General features: G+C 41.9%; 1 protein-coding gene across 1 annotated transcript in view; it reads right to left on the reverse strand.

Annotated features, from left to right (window-relative positions):
* Window positions 1-23,806, reverse strand: part of slc2a4rg (SLC2A4 regulator) — a 39,942-nt gene that overhangs the window by 5,430 nt on the left and 10,706 nt on the right. Inside the window, exons 3-7 of the mRNA XM_080031225.1 lie at window positions 10,000-10,100; window positions 8,477-8,715; window positions 5,833-5,933; window positions 3,698-3,971; window positions 678-808 (exon numbers count right to left, since the gene is read on the reverse strand). Coding sequence (XP_079887351.1) covers window positions 678-808; window positions 3,698-3,971; window positions 5,833-5,933; window positions 8,477-8,715; window positions 10,000-10,100 — 846 coding nt within the window. The remainder of the gene's footprint in view (window positions 1-677; window positions 809-3,697; window positions 3,972-5,832; window positions 5,934-8,476; window positions 8,716-9,999; window positions 10,101-23,806) is intronic.

Genomic DNA, 23,806 nt, shown 5'->3' on the forward strand with positions numbered 1-23,806 from the left:
AGCAGATGTGACAAGCATAAGGACACGCACACACACACACAGACATCCAGACGCCCACACGGGTGCATAAAAAAAAACAATACAATGCGCTTGAAGGCACATAAATGTGTACATGCGGCATGTTAAAATGGCAGGGTCAGTAGAACACACTGACACGGCTTCTCTTTTTAACAAGCTAATACAGATGTAATTCAAGTGTGTTTGTGTCCTTATTAAGGCCTCACACCAAATATAGACAACACACTGCTAGAAATGTAGTAACGCTTGATTATTACCCTATTAATAAATAAATAGAGATAATTTATAGAAAATAGAAACATTTATATTTATAGTGCATCCAACTTTCATCACTTTGGTATTCTGTCAATCGGCTAATCGATTGAGCAAAAGCTTTTAATCCTTGACCACCTACAATTCTCTGCAGTAAACGGTCCTTTTATGAATGAACGTCTCTAAAACTACAACTAGTTACAAAGGGAAAGCAGCTCCTTTTTTAGAAGAATATTTAGAAGAATACAGAAAGATAGAGGGAGATCAAATTTAAATCTTAGTCTTAGTCCCGTAATAACTTCTAAACACTACAGATGATTGCTACAAAATGATCCCTTGCTTTCGTAATTTATATTAACCAGAATAATTGAACACTCCTAACTAAACACAATCCCACAGACACTGACCTGGTTCCTGGTGTTGATTTAGGCGCTGGCGTTATCAAAGGATGGTTCTTGTTAACAGTGGTGTGTGTGCTGGCTGCTGCCGGCTGACGTTTTTCCCCGATGCTTATTGTCCGGACATGATTCACAGGCCCCTGCAGAAGGTGGGAAGACATCATGTGCATCAACTAAGTGCACTATACTATATTATACTGATACGGTGTAGCTCAACTCTGGACTATATCCCAAATGACAAAAAATACACAACCTTAATTCTGTGCCTGTCAGAATAAAAGTACAATACATTATCATATTAGCAGTATAAATAATAGGTGAACATCTGTACCAAAATTGCATTTACAGGATTGTGCAGATCTGTGTTTCCCACTATTTTGCATTGGTATGCATATAGTACCTACTATATTCATTACAGTCACTATCGCGGTAACCGACATGAACACACAGGGCCCTATTTTAGCGTACCTTGAAATTCGCTCTGCCTGTCTGTGTGGTATTTTGGTTGGTAGATGTTTCTTAACGTTTTACACTGAGAACAGACGTCCCAGAATTTGTTTCCAGTGCAAACCAACCAAGTTATTCCTTGCCTTTGATTAAAATAAACCTGTTGAGCAGCATTGTACGGTTCAACTTCTATTAGCTTTAGCTTCCTATGTCATCAGGAGACAGGCGCGAGTTATCGCAATGACACAGGCGGCATCCGGTTTGGCATTGCTGTAGCTCCTGCTGACACAAGCCTGATTGATACTCTTCCTAAGTGTGTTTCAAATGTGTATGCAACACAAGCGCAAACAGAGGAACTCATTCCTGGAGGGGACTCTTCCATACTTCTGGCAATGTTTAATAAGGCCAATGTGCATCAATGTACAATGTTCATCTGCACTAGCCGGCTGCAATAACCTGATGCCATACCTTCTGGTCTTCCAAAAAACTGGTCCTGCAGTTGTTGCTGGTCAGTTTCATTATTGATTTTAAGATAATTTCATTAGTTTGATAATCCTTTAAAAGTTCTTAGCCTGAGGACATTGGATGTGCATTTAAGAAACAATATGTCCCTCAGGACCTCTGACTGTCTCCTTGCATTCTCATTGGTCAAGACAGTAATTAATGACAATGCTCCGCCTTCAGCCATTATGGCCGAACCAGTGGCCTTAGAGGAGGTCATAGATGAGTACAATCCCAAAAAATTCTAAATAAATAAAAACATTGTAATGTTGCACCTGCATTCCCATTTCATTTGATTACGGTAGTTCTCAACTTGATTGCTGTGACACACTTTGAATAGCACCTTTGGATGAATTGTGCTACATGAAAGGAAGCCTTGTGCCTCTGGGTATAAATAAAGACGATGGTGTCACAAAGCAGCAGCAGGAGTGAAAAAAAAAGCTATGAAAAATTGGCAACAAGAGGAGACAGCAGGAGAGAGAGAGAGGTTCAGACTTAAGATTAAAAGGCGTGAGACAAACAAAGCCTCACTCACCGGGACGCCTTTGAAAATGACAGGAGGGGACTGCCACGACACACTGATGCCATTGGGAATGCCATTTCCAGGCCCGGTCCCATTACCATTGCCTAACCCAGCCAGCTCAGGACCCACTGGGATATTGACTGGAGCAGTGGCCTGGAACATGGGACAACCAGCCCGCCATAGCACAGGAGAGGACACCAAGGAATAGAGGGAGGGAACGGGTGTGGGGGGGCGGGAGGGACGTGCAGATAGAAAAAGAGAAGACAGAAAATGGATCATATGAGGAATATACGGGATGGCATTTCTCTACCCTCTTACATTTGAACTGTGCCTACATATATCAACTACTGATCATGAAAAGAAACTGCCTACTGCAAATGAATCTGTATTTTACATCAACAGAAAGTGAGAGTGTAAGGATTATACAGTAGTTAGCCCTTGTAGAATGCGACACGAAAATGTTTTTCTAAGACGGTGTCGGTAATACCAGAGAAGAGGAAGTTAGTGCAGAAAGGAAAAGTAAGAGTATATGGTTTATTTCAGAGAAGATGAAAGAGGAGGAGATGTCATTACAGTCGCACGGCTTAAGCAAACAGGTAAGTTAATGTGCATGGTGTGTTGTCATGGCAACTGAGCGTTCAATACTACCTTGAAACACTGCAAAGGACTGAACTCAGTAGCCTACTGGATATGTTTTAAAATGTATACTTTCTTTCATCAAATGTGTTCTTCTGCCTGAGACCATTTCAATGTTACCTCCAAGGGCACATGAGTGAGGAGTGCACACAAATGTGTTCAGAACAGAGAAAGAAAAAGAAGATGGAGGAGGGGGGAGAAGAAGGAGGACGCACAGAAAACCCAAAGTTGCAACAAAGCAGTTCAAATGAAATGTTTTAAGGCAGGCACAAAAATCTCATGGCTACAACTTTTTTGACGAGAAAAATAATTATTCAGACCTCATTCTTTGGGTGACCTTATGTTAAGAAAGTTTTATTTTCCTTCCTTTCCATCCCTGAGAAACCCTCCCACACTGTTGTAGGAGTTAAGTTATTCCCCCTGACCTCAGAGCAAACTGATTTCAGAGAAGAAGACGAAAAAGAAAACTTTTGCTGGTTCCATATGAAATAATTCTTAAAAGTTTGTGAAATTGAGCCACACCGACGACCGCCTAGCGCTTTTCTCTTGGTTTATCAGTGGCATCCATTTACAGAACAAACGTTTTTTCCAACATGTGTGTGTGTTTGTATGCACGTGTAAGTCTGTCTTAAAGGTGCACTATCTAACTTTGGGTGTGTCGGAGAAGAGAACATTTTCTAAGGTATATTCTCATTACAGCAGCAGGGCCATTCAGTTTGGTTTACAAACATATTCTAGTCTTAGGTTTAGTTCCAGGTGCCTCAAAATAAAGTAAGTTTTGATTTGAATGATTTTATCATTATTAAATTACATGTAGGTATATTTTGTAAACTTAATGCAGGCTCTGCAAATGTAAACACATCCAGCTCCCCGTGAAACTGCATAGTGCACCTTTTAAAGGGAATGTGTGTGTGTGAATTACCTGGTAGGCGTGGTCAGTGCGGATGTGGCAGAGCGTGGAGGGGGCAGACTGACTGAGTAGCGATGGAGCGTGGCTCTGCCCGCCGGTCACTCTAATGTGTTCAGACACGGGGCCGTTGGTTAGCGGTGAAGGGAAGACGGGCGGAGGGCCGGTGGTGGTGGGGGAGGTGGGTGTGAGGCTAGACAAACCCTCCGTCAGGCTGTCCATGTTCACCTCGATCTCCGAGTAGTAAAAGTCCTCCTCTCCGTCGCTGTAGTCGGAGTCGCTGTTACGGCTGCGGGGGGGAAACAGGAACTACTTTAGACAGACACACTTGAAATGTTTTAGTCAGAAACAGCCATTCTAGGCTGCTCATGACAAGACCAGACTCTAAGTCATTGGAAAGCTCTGTCGATCCAGTATGGGATGGTGATCGCCAAAAGAAAAAAACATTCTTAAGGTTTGAAACAAAGAGATAGCCCCCTGTTTTGACATCTGGCTCATAGAGTTCTCCATTACTTTATATATATGGAGGAAATTCGATATAAGATTTCAGGGAAAGCAAAGAAGTTTTAAACAAATTTGGCAGCCTTTCATTGACTATTTAACAATACTGAAGGGAACCACATGACTCCAGGCCCAGTGCACACACACACTACAGGCAGGCAGAGGAGAACATGGGAGCCATAAAATGTTTGATGTATTTGAAATGAGTCAACTCTATTCTCTCTCATCTGCCAACACTAATTTGGTGGCTCAGGTCCATGATTAATCTCCATTACTCTGAGCAGCCATAGCCTAAAGACCGTTTCCTGTTCTAGAGATTGGCTGAGTGGGAGTTTGATATCAAGCTGATTATTTTCATTCAGTTAGACACCGACATTTCTCTGGGAAATAAGGAGAAAACATTTGCATGTACAAAATAAAAAAATAATAATGAATAAAAGGGATTAATGGATACTCAAATTCCATATGTTGCTTGTATAATATCTATTAGGGGTTGATTCTAATCTTAGATAACTGGAATTGATTTAAGAATAATTAATTTTTCCCAAAGCACATTTAACCTTCCTACAACAAAGCACCCGCACATTGAGCATATTTACGTATGCCACATATTCCTGATGTTTATGATTAACTGTAAACACACAAACAATAGTGAAAAGAAGAAAAGAAAATGAACAGGGTCTCGACACATCTAGGTGTATTAAAAAATACAAACTTGGGATCATATTGGCCATGAGAGATTCCAATGTCTTTGCCTGTGACGTTCCATTAGTGTCACTGACACGCATACATAGTGGTAGGAAGTGGTAACACATCCAAACAGCAGGGGGCAGTAAAAGCCAATGTGCTGCAGAGGTCCTCAGATAAACAGGTTGGTGTCAATAACTGTGAGGCCAGTTGTTTTAAGCAAGCATCTTTCTTATAGAATTTAATGAGGTAAAGAGTTGTATCATTTTCATTGTCAAAATGTTCAAACAAAACCATCTGTGTTAACTCAAAGGTACGAGTGTTTTGTATTTCACTGGGCGACAATTATAATGTTATGTTAACTCAAATGTACTTGCTGCATTGGGTAAAAGCTTTCAAATGTAATGGGTATTGTTACATACAATGATACAATGGACCACAAATGATACGATGAATACATCATATAGTTATATATCTTATCCAGACATTTTTTTCAAAAGGTGCAATGGATTGAAATGTGTTCATTATTCCACTCTTGTGTATTGGACAATATAAAGCACAAGGCACGCACAATGTGTGAGGAAGTGGTCACACAGAAAAAAAACTCAAAGCCCGTCGGATGTAAAGACAAGCAGTTGGCCAGGATCCAAGCCGTAACAAGTCAGCTGTGTGTCACCTTTCTCGTCTAACCAGATTTTTTTCTTTTCAAACAGAGTTCAACACTAAACACAGGGTTAGATTCTAAATATAGAACTTTTTTGAAAACTTAAATGAATCTGTAAAACACCATTAGTGTCACTATGAAGATTGCCAATATAGTATTTTACTGCACATGTATGAGACATTTCCTGCCTCAGTGCAGACCCTTAGCACTGATGGTGTGTCTGGTTCTCCAGTGATGACTAGCAGAAAGTGAGAGTTTAAGGATTATACAGTAGTTAGCCCTGCTGCAGCAGACTCACCCCAGGTGGACAATGCGGACGTGTCGTTGGATCCCTGAGGACGTGCTGAGGACCTTTTCACAGTTCTTCCACAAGCACTTGAACATCACCTTCATGGAGTTCTGCCAGATACAACACAATAAACACAGCATAGCGTCAGAACAACACAGCCGATGGCAGAAAAAAAGCACAGAAACGGTGTCGCAAAAATAAAAACAAATAAATAAAGCAGGAGGCAACTGATGGGGATGATATGATCTTTGATATTTGTGCATTTGGGCTATTGCATCTAGAATGTGGTTCACTATTTGATTTGATCCTTTAATTAAAGAACTTATGTGTATGTTAAGGGTTTTGTATTGGATTGAGTGTCCCTATACAAGGGGCCAGACACTTTACACCTTATTAGTGAGTTATTAAAACACTGAAATAGCAAAATTGGAAAAAGGTTTTGTGACAAGGTCAGACACATACAGAGAGGTAAGAGACGACAAGAGAGATAGAAAAATATAGGAACAGAGAGGGAAGACCATGAAATTGCCCCTTTCTGTTTAACAGTAGGTTAATGGGTGCAGATCCACACACCAGAAATAGTTTGATGTTAGGCCTAAGTCTGGTGGGTGAACATAATAATGATCCAAAAATTGCAAACAGTACATGCACACTTACTTCCCCTATCTATACATAGAAAGGTCCTTAAAGGCACCTGTGAAAACCACACAGAGCTATTTATTTAACCTCTGTTCATCACATCAGAGCCTCAATCAACTCTGATTCAACATCAAACCCAGGAGGAGAACTCTACTTTGTCCATAAGCAAGCCGTGAAGGAGACGGATAGATAGTGTTTAGATTTCAATTCCTTTTTCCTCTTTTGCATATCAGCCCCTGGCCAAGCAGGCCGGGACCTGCAGCGGCGCAGATGAAAGACAGTGGGTGTGTGTGTAACTAACTGTCATTACCTTTGAACAGCCTCTGGAGAAAGAAGGGTGAGAAAGATAGGGAGGGAGCGAGTGAGGAAAGAGAGAGAGAGAGAGAGAGAGAGAGAGGAAGAGAGTGTGAGAGAGAGAAAAGGAAAACTGAACAAGAGCAGAGCAGATTTGTATCAATTGCTAGTGTTTATTCTCCACCAACACTATACTATTGGTCACTGATTGTCACTCCGTTTCATTCTATTCAACAGAAAACAGGCCATCAAACTGCTCATAAGGTGCTTGCTACAGTATAAATGCTTGTTCCCTGCCATGCTCTTTTTAAAAACACCCTCCTAATAAAGAAAACAACGCAGAAAAGCCAGTCCTTTAAGCCTCACAAACAATCACAAATCACTTAATTCCCTAATTCCGTTTTTCTTGCATCTTAACACTGTTACAGTGAGACTTGCTGATTGCCATGTTTAATAATCCTCTTAACCCGACCGCCGGCAGGGAATCAAGCCGCCTTTACAATCCAAGGGGCAGCTGCTCATAGAAGGTTTAAACCTCTGGGGTTGGCGTCAGCGATATCCAAAAGCAAGCCAGCAGTTTAACTGGTGTTTTTTAGCCCTCTTCCACACAACCTGTGTGTGTGTCTATATTCCTCCCCACGTCATCCTACTTAATTTCCTGTCTACTTATCTATGTAATGATATGGGCCTTGGCATCAGCTTTTATATATTTGGCAGCTCAATAGTCGTCCCAGCTGCCCAGCTCCAGGGAGGTTGAATTGCAAACTCTCCCCATATTGTACATCATATTATGAGCCTTCCCCTGTCACTCTATGGCAAGAGAGGATATATTGACCATTGTTCCATCAGTGCTCCTCTCCTCCGCTACGCCCCTCTGAGTCCTCATTTTAATTTATCCCTTTAACATTATGTTACCTCTTGCTGTTCATCCTTCCCCTCTTCCTAATTCTTGTTCAACCTTTCCAACTCGCCCCTTTAAAAAAGAAAAAAATCAAGGTATTCCTAAAAGGACTTAAAAAGGGCATGGAAAGCTTCAATACAGTGTAATGACTTTGATGTTTCTGTAGTAAGAAAAAAAAGAAAGTGGGAAAGAAGTCAAAGATGGATCCATCATCCACATAAGTAGAAAGCGACGGGCTTATGTCATAGGCTGTAAAACAGCATGCTGCTTACATTTTCTGAATGTTTATAGATGCTAGTACTTCACAGTAATAACGCACGTCCCTACTTTGTAACTGTATTACTCAGCATGTGCAAATTTTTTATTTTAAAGTTAGAATTGGAGTGGACTGCATCTGTTGTGTGAATCACGAAACCACAGCTGTATCAAGCAACTAACCGAGTCTAGACAATGTACTGACGGTGGATTTCAATTTACTTTTCAAAATTGAATGCATTCATTTAAGTCTAATTTGATTTCTGTTGAAATATAATGTGAACATCAGTTATAAATTCAAATATTGCTAATATATTGAACAAAATGAGCAAAACAACACAGATATTCCACTGCTTTGGAATCATACCTTATTGAAAGTATCTATAATTACAGTTAATTGCGTTAATATCATTTTGGATTAACAATGCGTTGGAGCCCCTGGAACAAGATTTTTATTGTATTAGCTTCTAGACAATCCAAGAAGAAAAACATGAAACTGGCTTATATTCTCCAATATATGAGACTAAACCAATTACCCTAGAGACACGGAACATTCATCTTTACCTTTCGCTTCCTGGGTATGGGGTCCTCAAACATGAAGTGCGTGCTCTCTGTGACATCATCGCTGACATCATCTCCCTGGGACGAGAGCAGGAAGATCTTGTTGGTGTCGTTGGAAAGTGGCGGGGACGGTGTGGAGGGCACTGATTGGTCACTGGTATCCCAGCTCCAGTTGCCGCTGGTCGAGCTGCTGTAGCTGGCTGACAGCACCTCTTTCCAAGTCCTGCTGGCTGGCTCTGGGACTGCAGTTGAAAGAAGACATCACAAAATATGGCCTAATATGAGTATGATACTAGCCCACTTCGTAGAGCCTTACATAAATACAAATTTGGCACCATAATTTTGGGACAGTATGCATAAAATCCTCATCCAAATCCTAACTCTGTCATGGAAAGGAAAATCTAAAATCTCTCAAAATCCCTAAATCACAACAACCCGTTTGATGCATGAATTCCAATATCTTTAATATATTTTATATATTAAACACTTTACTGTCCTCCTAACATATTTCTTATAGCGTTATACTAACCTCTGCTCTTTAAAGCCAACACAGCTATAATTTCCTACACATGGTATTATTTTATTTTTTATTTTATTTTATATTACTATGTTAAATCCCTGGCCCACTAACCCCTTCCATATGCTTTGGCCTTTTGACCAATCCAATAATAACCTTGATACCATTGCTGGCTCTTTCCGACTTTCACTGTGGCACAACAGAATAAAAAACTAAATGTAAACCCCAACATGGAGCAAAGCTTAAATATTATGTATGCCGGGGATTAATTTATACCAACCAATAACTATTGCCTAAAGAAATGTAAGTAGTTTATATGAATATGTAGCATAGATTAATTTGTATGTGTGGGGATTACAGTACTAGTTCCAAGAATAACAAAGCCCTGAGTAGGACAGCGTGCTGCCCACAATAGGAGAGAAAAAAAAATCACAGTATGGCCAGTCTTATATCAACTCCTGCTAGATTCAATATGGGTAGATTGTGTTCTATCCCAAGAAAAAGCTACATGAATCATACGATGACTGATGATTTTGATAATATGATGAAATGAGGTGCTAAATGTTGCCTTCCTGAGAGAAAAAACAGTAGCCTTAGTTTAATGCTGAGCAAAGAAAAAAAAATAAGAAAAAAAAAAATAAGTCAACATGGACTTTGACCATTTGGCAGGGTTGGTAAGGTGATGGTAACCGCGGTAGTACTGGAAACGGCGAAAAGTGCTGTGGTGATAGGGCCAAGGCTGAACAGTTGGCAGCAAGGGCAGGGCTTGGGAAAGTGTGCATGCATACAAACAAAGACAAGGGATTGCTGCTAATAATACTAGTGGAGACTACAATCCATTTACGAAGAAAGATTCATGACCGGCTATACTTCCCACTGTCGCCCTCTTCACCTGACTAAAGAGTGGGTAACCGTCAGCATGATTTAATACAGTCGATGAGTCAGTATTTGATGGAGTAGTTCCCTATGGAGGTTTTGTCAGAGGTAGGATGCAGCTGATGTTACCAACCTGAGGATGCAGAGGAAGGGTAGACCACCAATGGGGATGTGGACAGGGAAGTCAGGACGGTGGCAGCCATCACCTCCATATCAGCATGACCTGAGGGCTTCCTGCAAAACACACAAAAATATAGATCTATATACTGTATATATATATTTATATATTGACCGCACAGAAAAAAAAGTGTCAGGCGTAAATAAACACCAGTGCTCTTGTCTCTCCACTTTTGGAACCTGTAACCCCAGATGTGTTCTGAAACATGTTAAAGCTCAGCCACACTCTGTTAAACAGTGTGTTGTTTTGACTGAGTAATGGAAAAAGCCGGGCCTCGTCCCCAGAGAAAAACCCAAAAAATCTTTGCAGCACCCCCCACCTCCCACAAAGGTATCAACAGTAACGTTAGAAGAAATGTGCACTGCAAATTTAACTGAGAGATGCAAGAGTAAAAATGTACATTGAATCCGTTCTGTATGTGTGTGCATTAGTGTGTACACAAGGATGTAATGGAAAGCCTCTAGAAGTGAAAGGCTTTCGTGGTGTCTTTTTTCTGCACAGCTTGTGAAACCTTCGGGGAGAGTGATACTTGTACTTCCTCCCTTCCTGCTCAGTACACCCCATGCCGAGCAGTCCTCCCCCAGCTTAAACCTTATTTATACTGCCCACTTGAACTAGCACCGTACACAAATACACACACAGCACACATTCACCAACTCATAAGCATGCAACACCGGGCCCAAATAGTGTGTTTTGGCGCCATCCACCATCCTAATAAAAATTTTATTTGTGTCATTCCAAAGAAGCACAAACTTCTCCGATTGGATCGCTTCTTTTTTTTAAATCTATTCTTTTTGCACTCTTCACCTCTGCTTTCACTTTCCTTTATGTAAAATGTGGGGGGAAATGTTGTAAGCCAGGGCCAAGACTCAACCACACACTTGTGCACACAAACATAAAAGGATTTAAAGTCTCGTTTGAAATCCAAAGGAAAAAAAAGAAGCTGTAAAAAGGCCAACTCAATGAGGTGAATATCTATCCACTGTGCGCTGTGCATGCAACATGCAAATCAAAATGCTGTTAAATGTTATTATATGAGCACACACAATAAAAAGAGATGTGCTAACACAAAACAGACACACATAATACACAGAGAGAGATGAAGAGGGTCTGCAGCTTTAAGAGTCCCGCCCCCAGACTTCTCCACTACACAACCAGAGTGAACTGGTTTGAGGCGTTTGCTCAGCCAAGCCCCGGCAGAGAACCACTCTCTCAGTCTTAGTGAGCGCGCACACGCACACACACAAACACACACACGCACATGCACACTTAACTCAATCCAAAAATGGTTTAAAAAAAAAGAAGAAGCTGTAAATCAGCGAGAGTACGTGCCCTTGCTCACATACACACACAAACACATGCAGAGAAATCTGACAAGACTCTTTACGGAAAACATTGTGGACACGGTACAGAAAATGGTTCAGAAAGTGTCTGGGCTCCCACGTTGATGAGAATGTGTTGGATCCAGAGCAAAACAGATCCCGGAGGAATGTACCAGATATGAAGGAATCTCTCAGAGACAGTCTGAACGCTGCACAGCAAAGTATACACACAATAGGCCGGTTTTACTTTTCAAATTGTCTCAAGTGTGTATCTTTGTTTGTGTGTGTGTGTGTGTGTGTGTGTGTGTAGACATAGCCAAAGGAGAGGCAGGTTAACAAACACGCATAGACACAGTCAGTACGAGAGATAAAAGCGATAACAAGATTAGCCGTGTCCTGTTTCAGTCATTGGCCTTGTTTTCAGCACTAAACGGGGCCAAACAGGGACAAGCATGTGATTTATGTCACTTCCCTTAATAACAGTTTAGTCCTGTTGTTCTCATCTCTCATCAATCTGCTCTTAAATAAATTGTTCTTTCAATCCGGCAAAATGTGATTTTGGATTTTTTTTTAATCGAGTCGCATTTGGCCTGCTTGTGGTTTAGAGAAGCGATGTACTGACAACCACACACACACACACACACACACACACACACACACACACACACACACACACACACACACACACACACACACACACACACACACACACACACACACACACACACACACACACACACACACACACACACACACACACACACACACACACACACACACACACACACACACAGAAGTGTACCACGATACACCAGGCCCAGTTAATACCCCCGCCTCTCCTTCCAAGCCACTCTGATTTCCTGACATTGAAGTTTTTTTTTCTTCCTCCGCTTCCCGGCAGGACCATGACACCCCACCGCAGTTTCATTGCATCTGGTGCGAGTGTTTGCGTGTGCATCTGTTGGGCAATAAACAATGGTTTGTTTAAGACACCCTCTCTCAGGGGTCCAACAACTCTTCTTCTTCATGCCGACAGCTGTGAAGCAAATCTATTTCAGATTGATTTTCATATCAATGTTTGCACCGAGTTAGAGGCACACAAGAGCGCCCCGATGGTTGTCACATTGTCATAAAACAGCCTTGTACAAAATACAGCCCTGCGATTTCCTTTTCATCGCTTTTCTCTGATGATCGGCGCCTGCAGATTCCGTAAAATGGGACGCTCTCTATAACTTCTCGTCTGTTGTAATATAAATATATTGAACCATTAAACATGGTGGGAATGGAGGACGGGCTAAATGGGTAACTGCACTAATGCAACAGTAAATCTGTCCCCATCTTCATATGAGAGGCTTTATTTTGGAGCAAGTTAAACTGGGGATGCTTTTATTTAGTGCCCAGAGAGAGTTAATTGGAGAGCACAGTTAGGTTGTGTGTGTGTGTGTGTGTGTGTGTGTGTGTGTGTGTGTGTGTGTGTGTGTGTGTGTGTGTGTGTGTGTGTGTGTGTGTGTGTGTGTGTGTGTGTGTGGTGTGTGTGTGTGTGTGTGTGTGTTTGTTTGTGTGAGAGAGAGTGTGTGTGTGTGTGTGTGATATATGTATGTGTGTGGGTTTGGAGGGAAGGGTGTTTTGGGGTTTTGGTTTCTGACTCCTCATATCTAGTTGTTTACAAGAGTCTGTCGGTCCAACCGTGGTACATTTATGGCATGCAGTAAATTTAAAAGGATGACATGATAAACATAACAGTCCTAGCCCACATATCAACATGTGTGTGTAGGCACAAACACACAATACGTTGTATCTGCAGAATTTAATGTTGCGTAGTGACACTATTCATAGTATGAGCTGTCACATTTACGAGCCCAGTATCCTAACCCCTTTTTACTGTACCTGCATATTTGTGTGTGTGTGTGTGTGTGTGTGTGTGTGTGTGTGTGTGTGTGTGTGTGTGTTTGAGTGACAGAGAGAGAGCGAGCGAGCAAGAGGGAGCGAGTGAGCGTGTATGTGTATGAGAGTGTATGTTGTACGTGCATTTGTGGATGCCTCTGGTTGGAGCATTTGGCACACTTAAAAACATGCACAAACATAACCATACACTCACTCTCTCACACCCACACACACACACAACACACACCCTCTTACCCTCCTTCCTCCCTCAACTTGTGTTGGCCTTGGCTGGGCCAGGGACCAGCCCCTTTGGCAGCGGCACAACACATGGGCCGGATAAAGTCAACAAGCCAGGCCCAGGCACATACAGAGAGAGGGAGAGACTACAGCTTTGAGCCAAGGCACAAGTAGCAACAACAAGCTCTAAAGTGCAGAAAGGAGGGAGGGGAAAGTGTGTGTACAAGCATGTGTGTGTATTTGTGTATAACAAACGGAGAAGATTTGTAGAGCAGATCATCTTGTCGAAGGTGCAGTTAGTGAGTGACAATGATTCCAATCTCAGACTATCTCCTATATATGACCGGGCCAAATAGTGGCACAGTACAAGACAATAACGTAAAATACCCCTATGGGATTTGCACTCAGAATGGGTTATCAACTTATGATTAGACATGTGCATTTACACCACATTGGATTCCAACAACAAGGCAATTCCACAATTAAAAGTCAGAGACGTGTTTACAAAAAGGAAAATATATTTTATTTACCTTTAGGTTAGTTTAATTGATAAGTGTTGCGACACAACTGGGGGTATTCATTTGGTAGTGAATGATTGGCTTTTTGGGGCCTAACTTTACCAGCTGGTTACATATACTTTTTAATAAGTTAAATGCACTTGGTAAGCAAAATCCCAACACTGTCGAATTGCACACCATGTCAAACCAGAGCACATTTGGATTTTGATCCTGCAAATGGTGGTAGGATGTTGTTGTGTTGCTATTTGGTATCCCCCCCACCAGTACTATGGTGTGCTCTGCTGTTGTCGGGGAGACCACTGGGCCTTCCCTCTATATTTAACACAGCACCTTTGCTCCAGTTACCACCCGCCCAGTAGAAATCCACATGGCGATGCATAAAGAAAAACATTGTATTTAAGTGTTTATCAGGGGTGTGTTGAACTTCCTGAGGTGTATTTTTCATCTCTGTTTCCTGACAGCAACCCTGTAAGTAAGTCTCTAAAGGTAAGAGGGGGGGGGGGTGATTGTTTCTTTCCCAAAGGACCAATATCAGTTGAATCTTATAGTACTAGAGTTCTATCTTGTTTACCAGTGGAACAAAATACTGTGTATCACAGACTGCTTGGAAGAAAGCCATATTAGAAGGAGAGAAAGAGGAAGAGGGAGTGGAAGGTGCTGTGCAGAATCGGGAGATGTCATTGTTTTGAGTTGGCTGACCGCAAAGCTTATCCGTTTGGTATCAGGAGGATTCAAAGCCGTGGAGAACAACATGGTAGGTCTGGGTTTCACTGTGGTCGTACACTGCCAACAACACTCTGTGATCTCCCTCTCAGCCCATGGTGGTGGCGTTGGCTTTAAATAGCACTTATCCATCCAATGTGATCATGTGATCAACATGATCCCCAAAACAAAAAATCCTGATGTATTTGCGTGTCTCTGTATGTACCATATGCGTATACATGGGTAGGCATGCCGGCTTCTTTATATCCAAAAGCAGCTGTGTGTGCCATTGATTGGCATGGAAACTGGAGGTGTATGACCTTGGCAGTTAAAAAGAGTTGAACAACACTTGAACAAAACTTGCAAAAACAACTCTGTGTGAGTTCGGATGTGATACACATCAACAAACACTGGTCGCGTTTTCCTATCGCTTTTTGTCTATTTCCCTCTTTATCTCTCTCGAACGCAAACAAATGCAAGTGCACACAGCGGTAGAGAGATATGCACACCAGAATAGGAGTAATGTTTCCAGTCATGTGATAGACTTTTCCTGAGGTTCCAAAGTGTTTTATTTATTCATATCTAAAACATATCTTGACGTTGCACACGAAGAGGGAGAGAATGCGAGGAAGGCAAACAGAGAAAGTGATGGGAACCTCAAAACCATTCTGTAGAGAAGACCATTGTTAATCTTAAATGTTTTCCGTCATGTGTGCTGATTAGCATCTCTCTCCTTTCCCCTATCAGCCTGTTTTAGGCTCAAGAGCTCCTGATAGGCTCCAAGGGGGAATTTGGACTGTGCGCTGTTTATGTAGATGAGAAAGTATGTGTTATCTATACAGCATAATAAATCCTAGATGAAGATGAAGGCTTTTGAAAGTGGAACTCATCAGGGCCGACATATAAAAGTAAGACAAAAGTAAAAAGGGCAGGCAGTGTTGTTGTGATGAAGTTGAACTGGTATATCCTGTGTGATGAGATAACGTAGTGACAACTGAGGCCATTAAAACTGACCGGGCTAGTGTTGATGATCGTCTGCCCCCACTGTGCAGCTACGACAGCTGCCCCATCCATACTATAAATAGAACACCCACTGCTCTCCGCCCCGCAATCCCCCCGCCATCATCCTCCAATGGATTACGTAACATCCTCCGTCACTCTTTCTATCTCACTTTCTTGCTAACTCTACAGGCGAATGCTCATGACTGGCAGTAAACAATCTACTCCCCACAACAAAACACAAGCCATGTGCCCCCCATGTTTGTAGCTGTGATCCATTGCCTATGTTCCCGCAGCTCGCTCTTTCTTTTTTTCTGTTTTTGTATTTATGTATTACCTTTATAAGTATTGTATATCCGCAATGAATCCAAATATATTGATGAAAACATCGGTTAAGCTCCATTGTGATTGACCCATTTTTGCGCAGTCTATATACATGTTGCCCCTTACGTGAGTCCCTAAACATTCTGAACCCTCTGGAGAGGGAGAGGCTGTTAGGCAGGAGCCGTGTCACTTTAATGTGGGCTGCGAATGTATTGGCTATTCAGTCGCAGACAAAAAGGCCTCTCTCTCCGTCTCTATATCCTCGAATGCAATCTACCCTTAGGGCCAAGCACAGACAACGGCTAGCTTTGTTCCGGCAAAATAATGCAGGATGGACACGAAGCGAAAAGGGCATGATTGCCTCTGTGGTGTCTGACTCCCAACGTCTGTACTATATATCATAGACTACACAGACGGAATCATTTATACATATTGCACTTTTGACATGGAACACGGGATGGTTTGACGTCAGTGAAAAAGGGTTGTGGTCCGTGCACAGCAACCTGTGTGAAAGTCCAAAAAGATCAGAGCTGTGCTTGTAACACGTTTCTCAGAGAGAAAATGTTGACACAGCACAAGCAATTAACCAAGTGACGACAGAGTGGATCCTGACTTGCATGCCATGTCCACATCTTGTGGAAACGGCTACACATGGGAATTATGTGGGTCATTATGTTTACAGTGTGAGCCATACACAGGTTAGTCCAGTGCTGGCAATCCTAAATTAAACATGGTATGGTCGTTGATGTGAATTGGATAATAAGTAGGTGCGTGTGTACACAAACATGCCATCCCCTGGTGTTATCCCATAAGATAAACAAAAGTCTTTGATTTATTTAGGTCTGACTTCAACCTTTCTACTACTTCCACCCCAATTTAAGACATTACATCCTTCAAATATTGGTTACACACCAGCTCTAATGCTCATCTCTCTAGGCAAACTGGCAACTAGCCTAGCAATACCTTACTTTGTTACCCCACTGTCATGTCACACTAGGCCACAAGATTAACTTGTAGCTATAGCAACTTTCCTGACAACTGGCACTCACCTCCAATAACAATGTTGTTGCTAGGGAACCCAGTGCAGTTTCTCCTGAGTAGTGGCCTTGGATTTTCCCCCCCTCCAAAAAAGATCGTTGTTTTGTCCCAAAACACTGCGTCTTTTTATCAAAACACTTGTCGTATTTAATTCAAGTCACAAGTTTATGTAGCCCGCCAGAGAAGTCAGCTGTGTGCTTGTTGTTTACGTTCTTCCATGAAAACACTTTTATTCCCACGTCCGCTCATAATCCTATTTCATACTGTGAAATAATTCAATCCACTCTGGGCCCAACTGAACTTTCTCTAGACTCACATAGAGATATCATCTTCTGACCATTAAGAACAGCTGAGCTGTTTGTTATGATGATGTTGAGAGGAACCAAGTTAAAAACAACCAAGTGTATTCCTCACTTAAACAAAAGAACCAAGGAAGAAATCACAACTCAGACTTTGATATACAATTCTGAAATAAACGGGAAGGAGAAGACCCTTAGGAGCCAAATGTAAAAGTAAAGAAACATGTCTTGAAACTTTGACCACAGATTAAAATGGCGGAGCGCCCTGAACAGAGCGGTCAGTTCTCTTTCTGCAACCCTCATGCTCTTATTTTGTTCCTCCTTCTTCCCTTCCCACTCACTCTCTCTCTCTCTCTCTGTCTATCTCTCTCTCGCCTGCTCTTGAGATTTGCCTCTCTGCCATCACAAGCCTGAGCCAGGCCTTCCTGTGTTTTGCAAAAGCAAGTCAATGCTGTTCCAAAAGCACTCGGCTCTACTTACTCCCATGAAGCCAAATATCTGCAGGGCAGCATCAGATGGACAAAGACTCCAGACATTTAAATAGACTGATAATTATTTATTTATTTTCGAATTTTAAAGAGAAAGTGGAGGACTCAATTAGTGTCTGGATACTTTAATAGTGGGATCTGAATCCTCTCAATGAAGTGCCAAAACTAAACAATAATTTCACAACAACTGGTACTGCTTTTTGTTTTTGTTAAGTTGTGCGTGAGAGAGACAAGCAAGCGCTCTTCTATGCCTCCAGTATACAGTATACCATTCGGCTGTGGTTAATTGTGCAGAACAGTGGTGAAAACATTTCAAGAAAAACAACTAAACAAATCCAACACATAGGCCTACTGTGATTTCAAACCATTGAAAACCTACGCTTAACAACTTATAACAAAGACTTTGTTAGAAGAATTAAAAAGCATGAATAATATGTCTGTAATGTATATTCATACACACATATCTTAAAAATATACTGCATATACAGATTTATTTGACAAATGTACCACTTTCCCTGCATTCTTTACAGCTCAGCTGAAGCATTGCATCTCTACTCAAACAAAATTGAAGCGGGCAGTTAAAAGTGAATGTACTAAACAGTGTGTGCCTGTTACTCCAGAACCTGCCAGTTCATTGTGCAGTGAGCAAATTTGTCTTGGGAGAGTGTGAGTTTGAGAGTGAGACTTTAGAAACAGCACAGTATTCAAACTTCGACACTAGCTTTTCCAGCGGTTTGACGGCTGCCAAATTCAAGCTGGTTATTATTGATTTTATTTACAAGCTGATTTAACTGACGACGGTGACTAATAGCGGAGAAATTGCCATAAACCACATCTTTTAAAAATAAACTGTACATCTACCATCTCAAGCTGTTCACCTTTCTCCAAGTTATCAGCTTTCAACATCCTGCAGGAAGAGGCTGTGTGGGTGACACTATTGGGAATAGGGGAAAGGGAAATGGCCCCACTATCAGCCTGCAATGCCAGCAATGGGATAGTTAATAAGACGAATGGAGGTGATTGGAGCACATCATGGAAACACTGGAGAGATGATGATGATAATAAAACTGAGCCTGCCTACCTATACACAGCAATGGAGAGACAGAGAGCCGCTCCCCCATTGGATATCTGAGAGGTTATTAAACCATGACTCTGGCAGCATTTACAAACATGACGAAAAATATGATGGCTGATTATGCTATTTGGATGCAACTGGTCTCGTCTCCCTGTGAGAATTGTGCATTTTCTAAACAGAGCCAAACCCGGGCAACGGTCACATCGGGGCAGACTCTTTCTCTTGAAAACAGACAAGCAGACAGATGGGATAGCTGGCCAGACACAGCTAGCAGCCCTGGCGCAGAGAAAAGGCTTGCCTTGTGAGTCTCAAGTATTTTTCTGGCCTTAGTCTCCACAGCCGAGACCCTTCACTCTCAGACTCAGACACACGGATTCAGTTTGATCGCAAACTCTCTAATAGCCATCACAAGAATGTTGTATGAATGCAACAGGCGTGTTAGTTTGAATGTATGTCAGTGTCACACATTGGCATGGTTTGTAGCATGAAGGTTTGAACATCTACAGTTCCATAGCAACCCTGCAAATGAAATACTGGTGAGGACCATGTGACATGAGATTGTGGTGTCAACTGTAACATATGCACAGTCAAGATTTGTGTTGCAATGTTTCTATTTAAACAATGTATGCAGTACATGTCTGGATAATGTAGAAACTTGATTAATTGCATTGGATCTTTATTCGTCATAATCAACATCAGCAAATACACAGTAGCTAATTAGGGCAGATGGAGTAGTTAGACAGGTTTTAAAGGTTGACTAAATGCTGTTTGGACAGTAGACAGGCACCTTGGGTTAAGCTTGCGACTAGCGAGGCTTACAGGGCTTATGGCAGATCCATCTTCAGAAATGCCGACATACCAATAAACCTCACACATTCACACACTCACACACACACACACACACACACACACACACACACACACACACACACACACACACACACACACACACACACACACACACACACACACACACACACACACACACACACACACACACACACACACACACACACACACACACACACACACACACACACACACAAACGCACTTTGCACCTCAAATCCCCTTTGGTCTAAATTCTCTTGCGATTTGGTTCAAATGTAAGGGAGCGGACATGTGCATCCCATTAGAGAGGTGAAGTGAAACCAGAGACACAATCAGCTGCTCAACATGACCTATGTAAAACACTCACTACTCCTTCTGTATCCTTATAGAGTCGAGAGATGCCCTTTTTGCTCACTTCCCCCTTTTTCTCTGACCTAATCTGACTTAAAGGGGCAGTGTGTAATATGACATCTAGAAAGTTCTAGAATGCAACACTCCCTGGGTAACCCCAACCCTTTAGAATAATAACAGAAGCTACAGTGGCCTTCAAGGACAAGAACAATTCTAAATTCTAAACAATGCACCTGATGACATTCCAACCAACATGGATTCCTCCATAAGACTTACCTGCTCAATGTACAAAATGTAATATTAATATTTGTAATTCTCCGCTCAGGAGGATCATTCAGATTATTGGCAGAGGTGATTTTACACCAATGAGGACATATTTATGAATGAGGATATTGATTTTAGCTAATACATTACTTAAAATGTTACACAGTGCCCCTTTAAAAAGAACAATATTAATTGTTGTCACTCAGTGATAGCTTATTTTTGAGGAGCACATCAATTGTGCAATTATTTCAATACGTTAATAAGTCTTTTCTGATGGTTACTTTTTTTGAAAAATATATTTAAAAATAAAAATTATACCGTGTTAAACCGAAGTTGCAGCTGTAGACCCAAAAACATGGATGTGATGATCAAATCCTTACGGCCACATGTTTATGAGGGATTTCTTCATGTCTCTTGCTGAATGTCACATGACTGACAGCAAGCAGAGCATGAAGTGATGAAATGATAGAAGGACAGAAGCTAAGTCAATATAAAAATGGAGCCAAATCAAGTTGCATGCCTTTTTATTATGGACTATCTACGTGGGGCAATTTCAACAACATGCAGCAAATGGATTATTCTGAAAGTAGAACAGCGAGCTCTGATGTCGTAATTCTACATCTACTACTGGTAATCATCCTGCCCTCCCCTTTCTCTCTCTCTCTTTGTCTCGCTTGCAATTGCTTCTTCTATCTTTGTCACATGGTGTAATTATGGTAGGAGAAGAACGCAGAGTAAACACAAGCTGGTATATATATATATACACAGTATATATATATATATTGTGACCATGGTGTTGATTCTTGGTCCGAACCGGATTAAGGCAGATCGGACAGGACCGAGGAAACAAATTTGCTGTTAGACAAGAGACTGGAAACCAGCCTTGGCCTCTGCATAAAACACAACTAGACAAACCTCATGAAACCAGGGCCTAATCCAATGTCTATTAAAAATCAACCAAAACAACAAGGAAAAAATATTTTCGTTTTATGAATAACATGTGTTTTGTGGAAATGCAGCCAATCGGGGAGAAGGAAGAATAAGCACAATGTAAAAGTCTCTTGGCATTCCCATGCCCTGCAACAGCTTGGAGAGTTTCTGAGGTTATTTGAGGGAATGATCAGCAGTTCTGCCCTGCACCTAACTGGACAGCCTCATACACTCAATGCTTTGTGCATTGGCATGTTGGTGCTGGAAGCCACCACCACTCAGATTAAGAAGTGGTACTTTTTACCTTCCTCCCCCAGGCCGGAAATCTCCACATTATCTTGGCAACAGTCAAAGGAGCCTAGAGTGTGTGTGTGTGTGTGTGTGTGTCTGATAAAGCCATCTCTTGCCTTAAAACACCTTTTCACAATCAGGTAGGGCTGTCAAGCGATTAAAAAAAATTATCTAATTAATTACAGACTCTGTGATTAATTAATCTAAATTAATCGCATACTTTTATGACACTTTTATACCTGTTTATAAACAGCTGTATAGCCTGCGTAACTTCTGTCTCCACAGCAGACAGCGCTGCACTGCCACAGATGCCTATGCCGATTCATTCACCATCGTCGTACTCATAGGCAAAAATATTGACACACACACATACACATACGGGGCGGGTGTCCGTTTACGCGGGAGGCGAGACAGCTAGCAAACAAAATTGAGACACACGGAGGAAGATTGAGAGATACTTTTGAACCTACATTGTTGCACCCACTAAATCAATAATGCACAGACACTGCGGAGAATAAAGTAAGATGTCTTCCTACCTTCATGCTTATTTGCCCGAAGCATCCCATAAACCGTCCATAGAGCCCTCGGCCCCGCCCTTTCCCCTGCTTCTCTCTTTACTTTTCTCCCTTTCACCCGTGCGGGCTGTGTATGCAAGCTACAGGTGCAGCTTTTGCACCAGGTCAAAGGGCATTATAGAAGTGCGATTAATCTGCATTAATTTTTTTTAAATCGCGTTAATTTTTCTGTGATTAATTAATCGAAATTAACGCGTTAATTTGACAGCCCTACAATCAGGTTTTTTTTTAGATAATGTGAAATTTGAACTTCTCTCCCTTTCTAAGCATGTATGGACATGACGCATGGATAACACAACACTCAACAGGTTTAGTGAGGTTTAAATAGCCAAACGAGAAAAGTGTATGTAAAAAAATCAATGTTTAACTTTGTAAACAAGTGTATAGGCTACAGGGAGGAGATCACAAATCCCAAGCTAAATGGGTGAAGAAACAAACACGGTGCACATAAAACAAGAAGCTGTCAACCTCTTCCCCCCTCCTCTCTCGCTCTCTGCATAACTCCACACAGAGAGGGCGGTCTCATCATCGACATCAGACATGGCCATGCTCGTAAGCGGTCGCCTAAATGAAGTTCATACAAATATAGTCGACACCAGTTTCAATATTTCTGGCTGACTCAGCAGGTTTTGACGCATGATGTAATGTCCAGGAGGTCACAGGAGAACGGCGTCATTAGCAGGTCTGTGTTAAATGAAACCTGACCACCTCACTACGGGGACAGAATGAAAGGGCGCGCGCGCGTGTGTGTGTGTGTGTGTGTGTGTTTGTGTGTATGTGTGTGTGTGTCTGTCTTTCTGTCTGTCTGTCTGTCTGTCTGTGTGCTAGGTGAGATAGAAAAGGAAAAAGAAAGACACACAAATATGTTCACTTGTGGAGCTGCTTGATCGATTGTCTTGTCCTCCAGCACCATTCGTTTAGAAGAAGCCACAAGGATAAGTCATTATCCCAGCCCACACAGCTCTATTGTTAAGGATGGGCATGTCTTCACACATAGGCAGGCAGGCACGCACACGCACACACACACACACACACACACACACACACACACACACACACACACACACACACACACACACACACACACACACACACACACACACACACACACACACACACACACACACACACACACACACACACACACACACACACACACACACACACACACACACACACAGGGGGTTTTCTTGACGCTTATTAGGAACTCGGCCCACTGGTTTCTAGCAGCCTGGGTGTGGCACTAGTATGTTTATTCGAGCTGAATCTTTAACATCTGAATTGACTGAAGTTGCTAGCTGTGGCATTTTGAAGTGTCAGTGGCTCACATTACTTAACTCTGTCAACACAAAATCGATTGGAATGCCACAAGTTCAGTACAGCGCTCTCCCCGCCACTAAAATAAAAGACAGGGCTGTCGATAATCCCCTAATTACAAGTGAGATAACGGGCATCTGACGTTCCATGAAAAGGAAGGTACCCCTTGATGTTTCATTGGTTACTGACACGGCAAAGGAAGAGATGGTGGAGCCAAGACTGGTTTCATATTTTCAGTCAAAGCTATAAACAACGTAGAGTAGTGTGTGTGTGTGTGTGTGTGTGTGTGTGTGTGCGTGCGTGTGTGAGAACATTTCTA

Source organism: Ammodytes marinus (genome assembly GCF_949987685.1).
Source record: "Ammodytes marinus genome assembly, chromosome: 7".
Taxonomy (NCBI): Eukaryota; Metazoa; Chordata; class Actinopteri; order Uranoscopiformes; family Ammodytidae; genus Ammodytes; species Ammodytes marinus.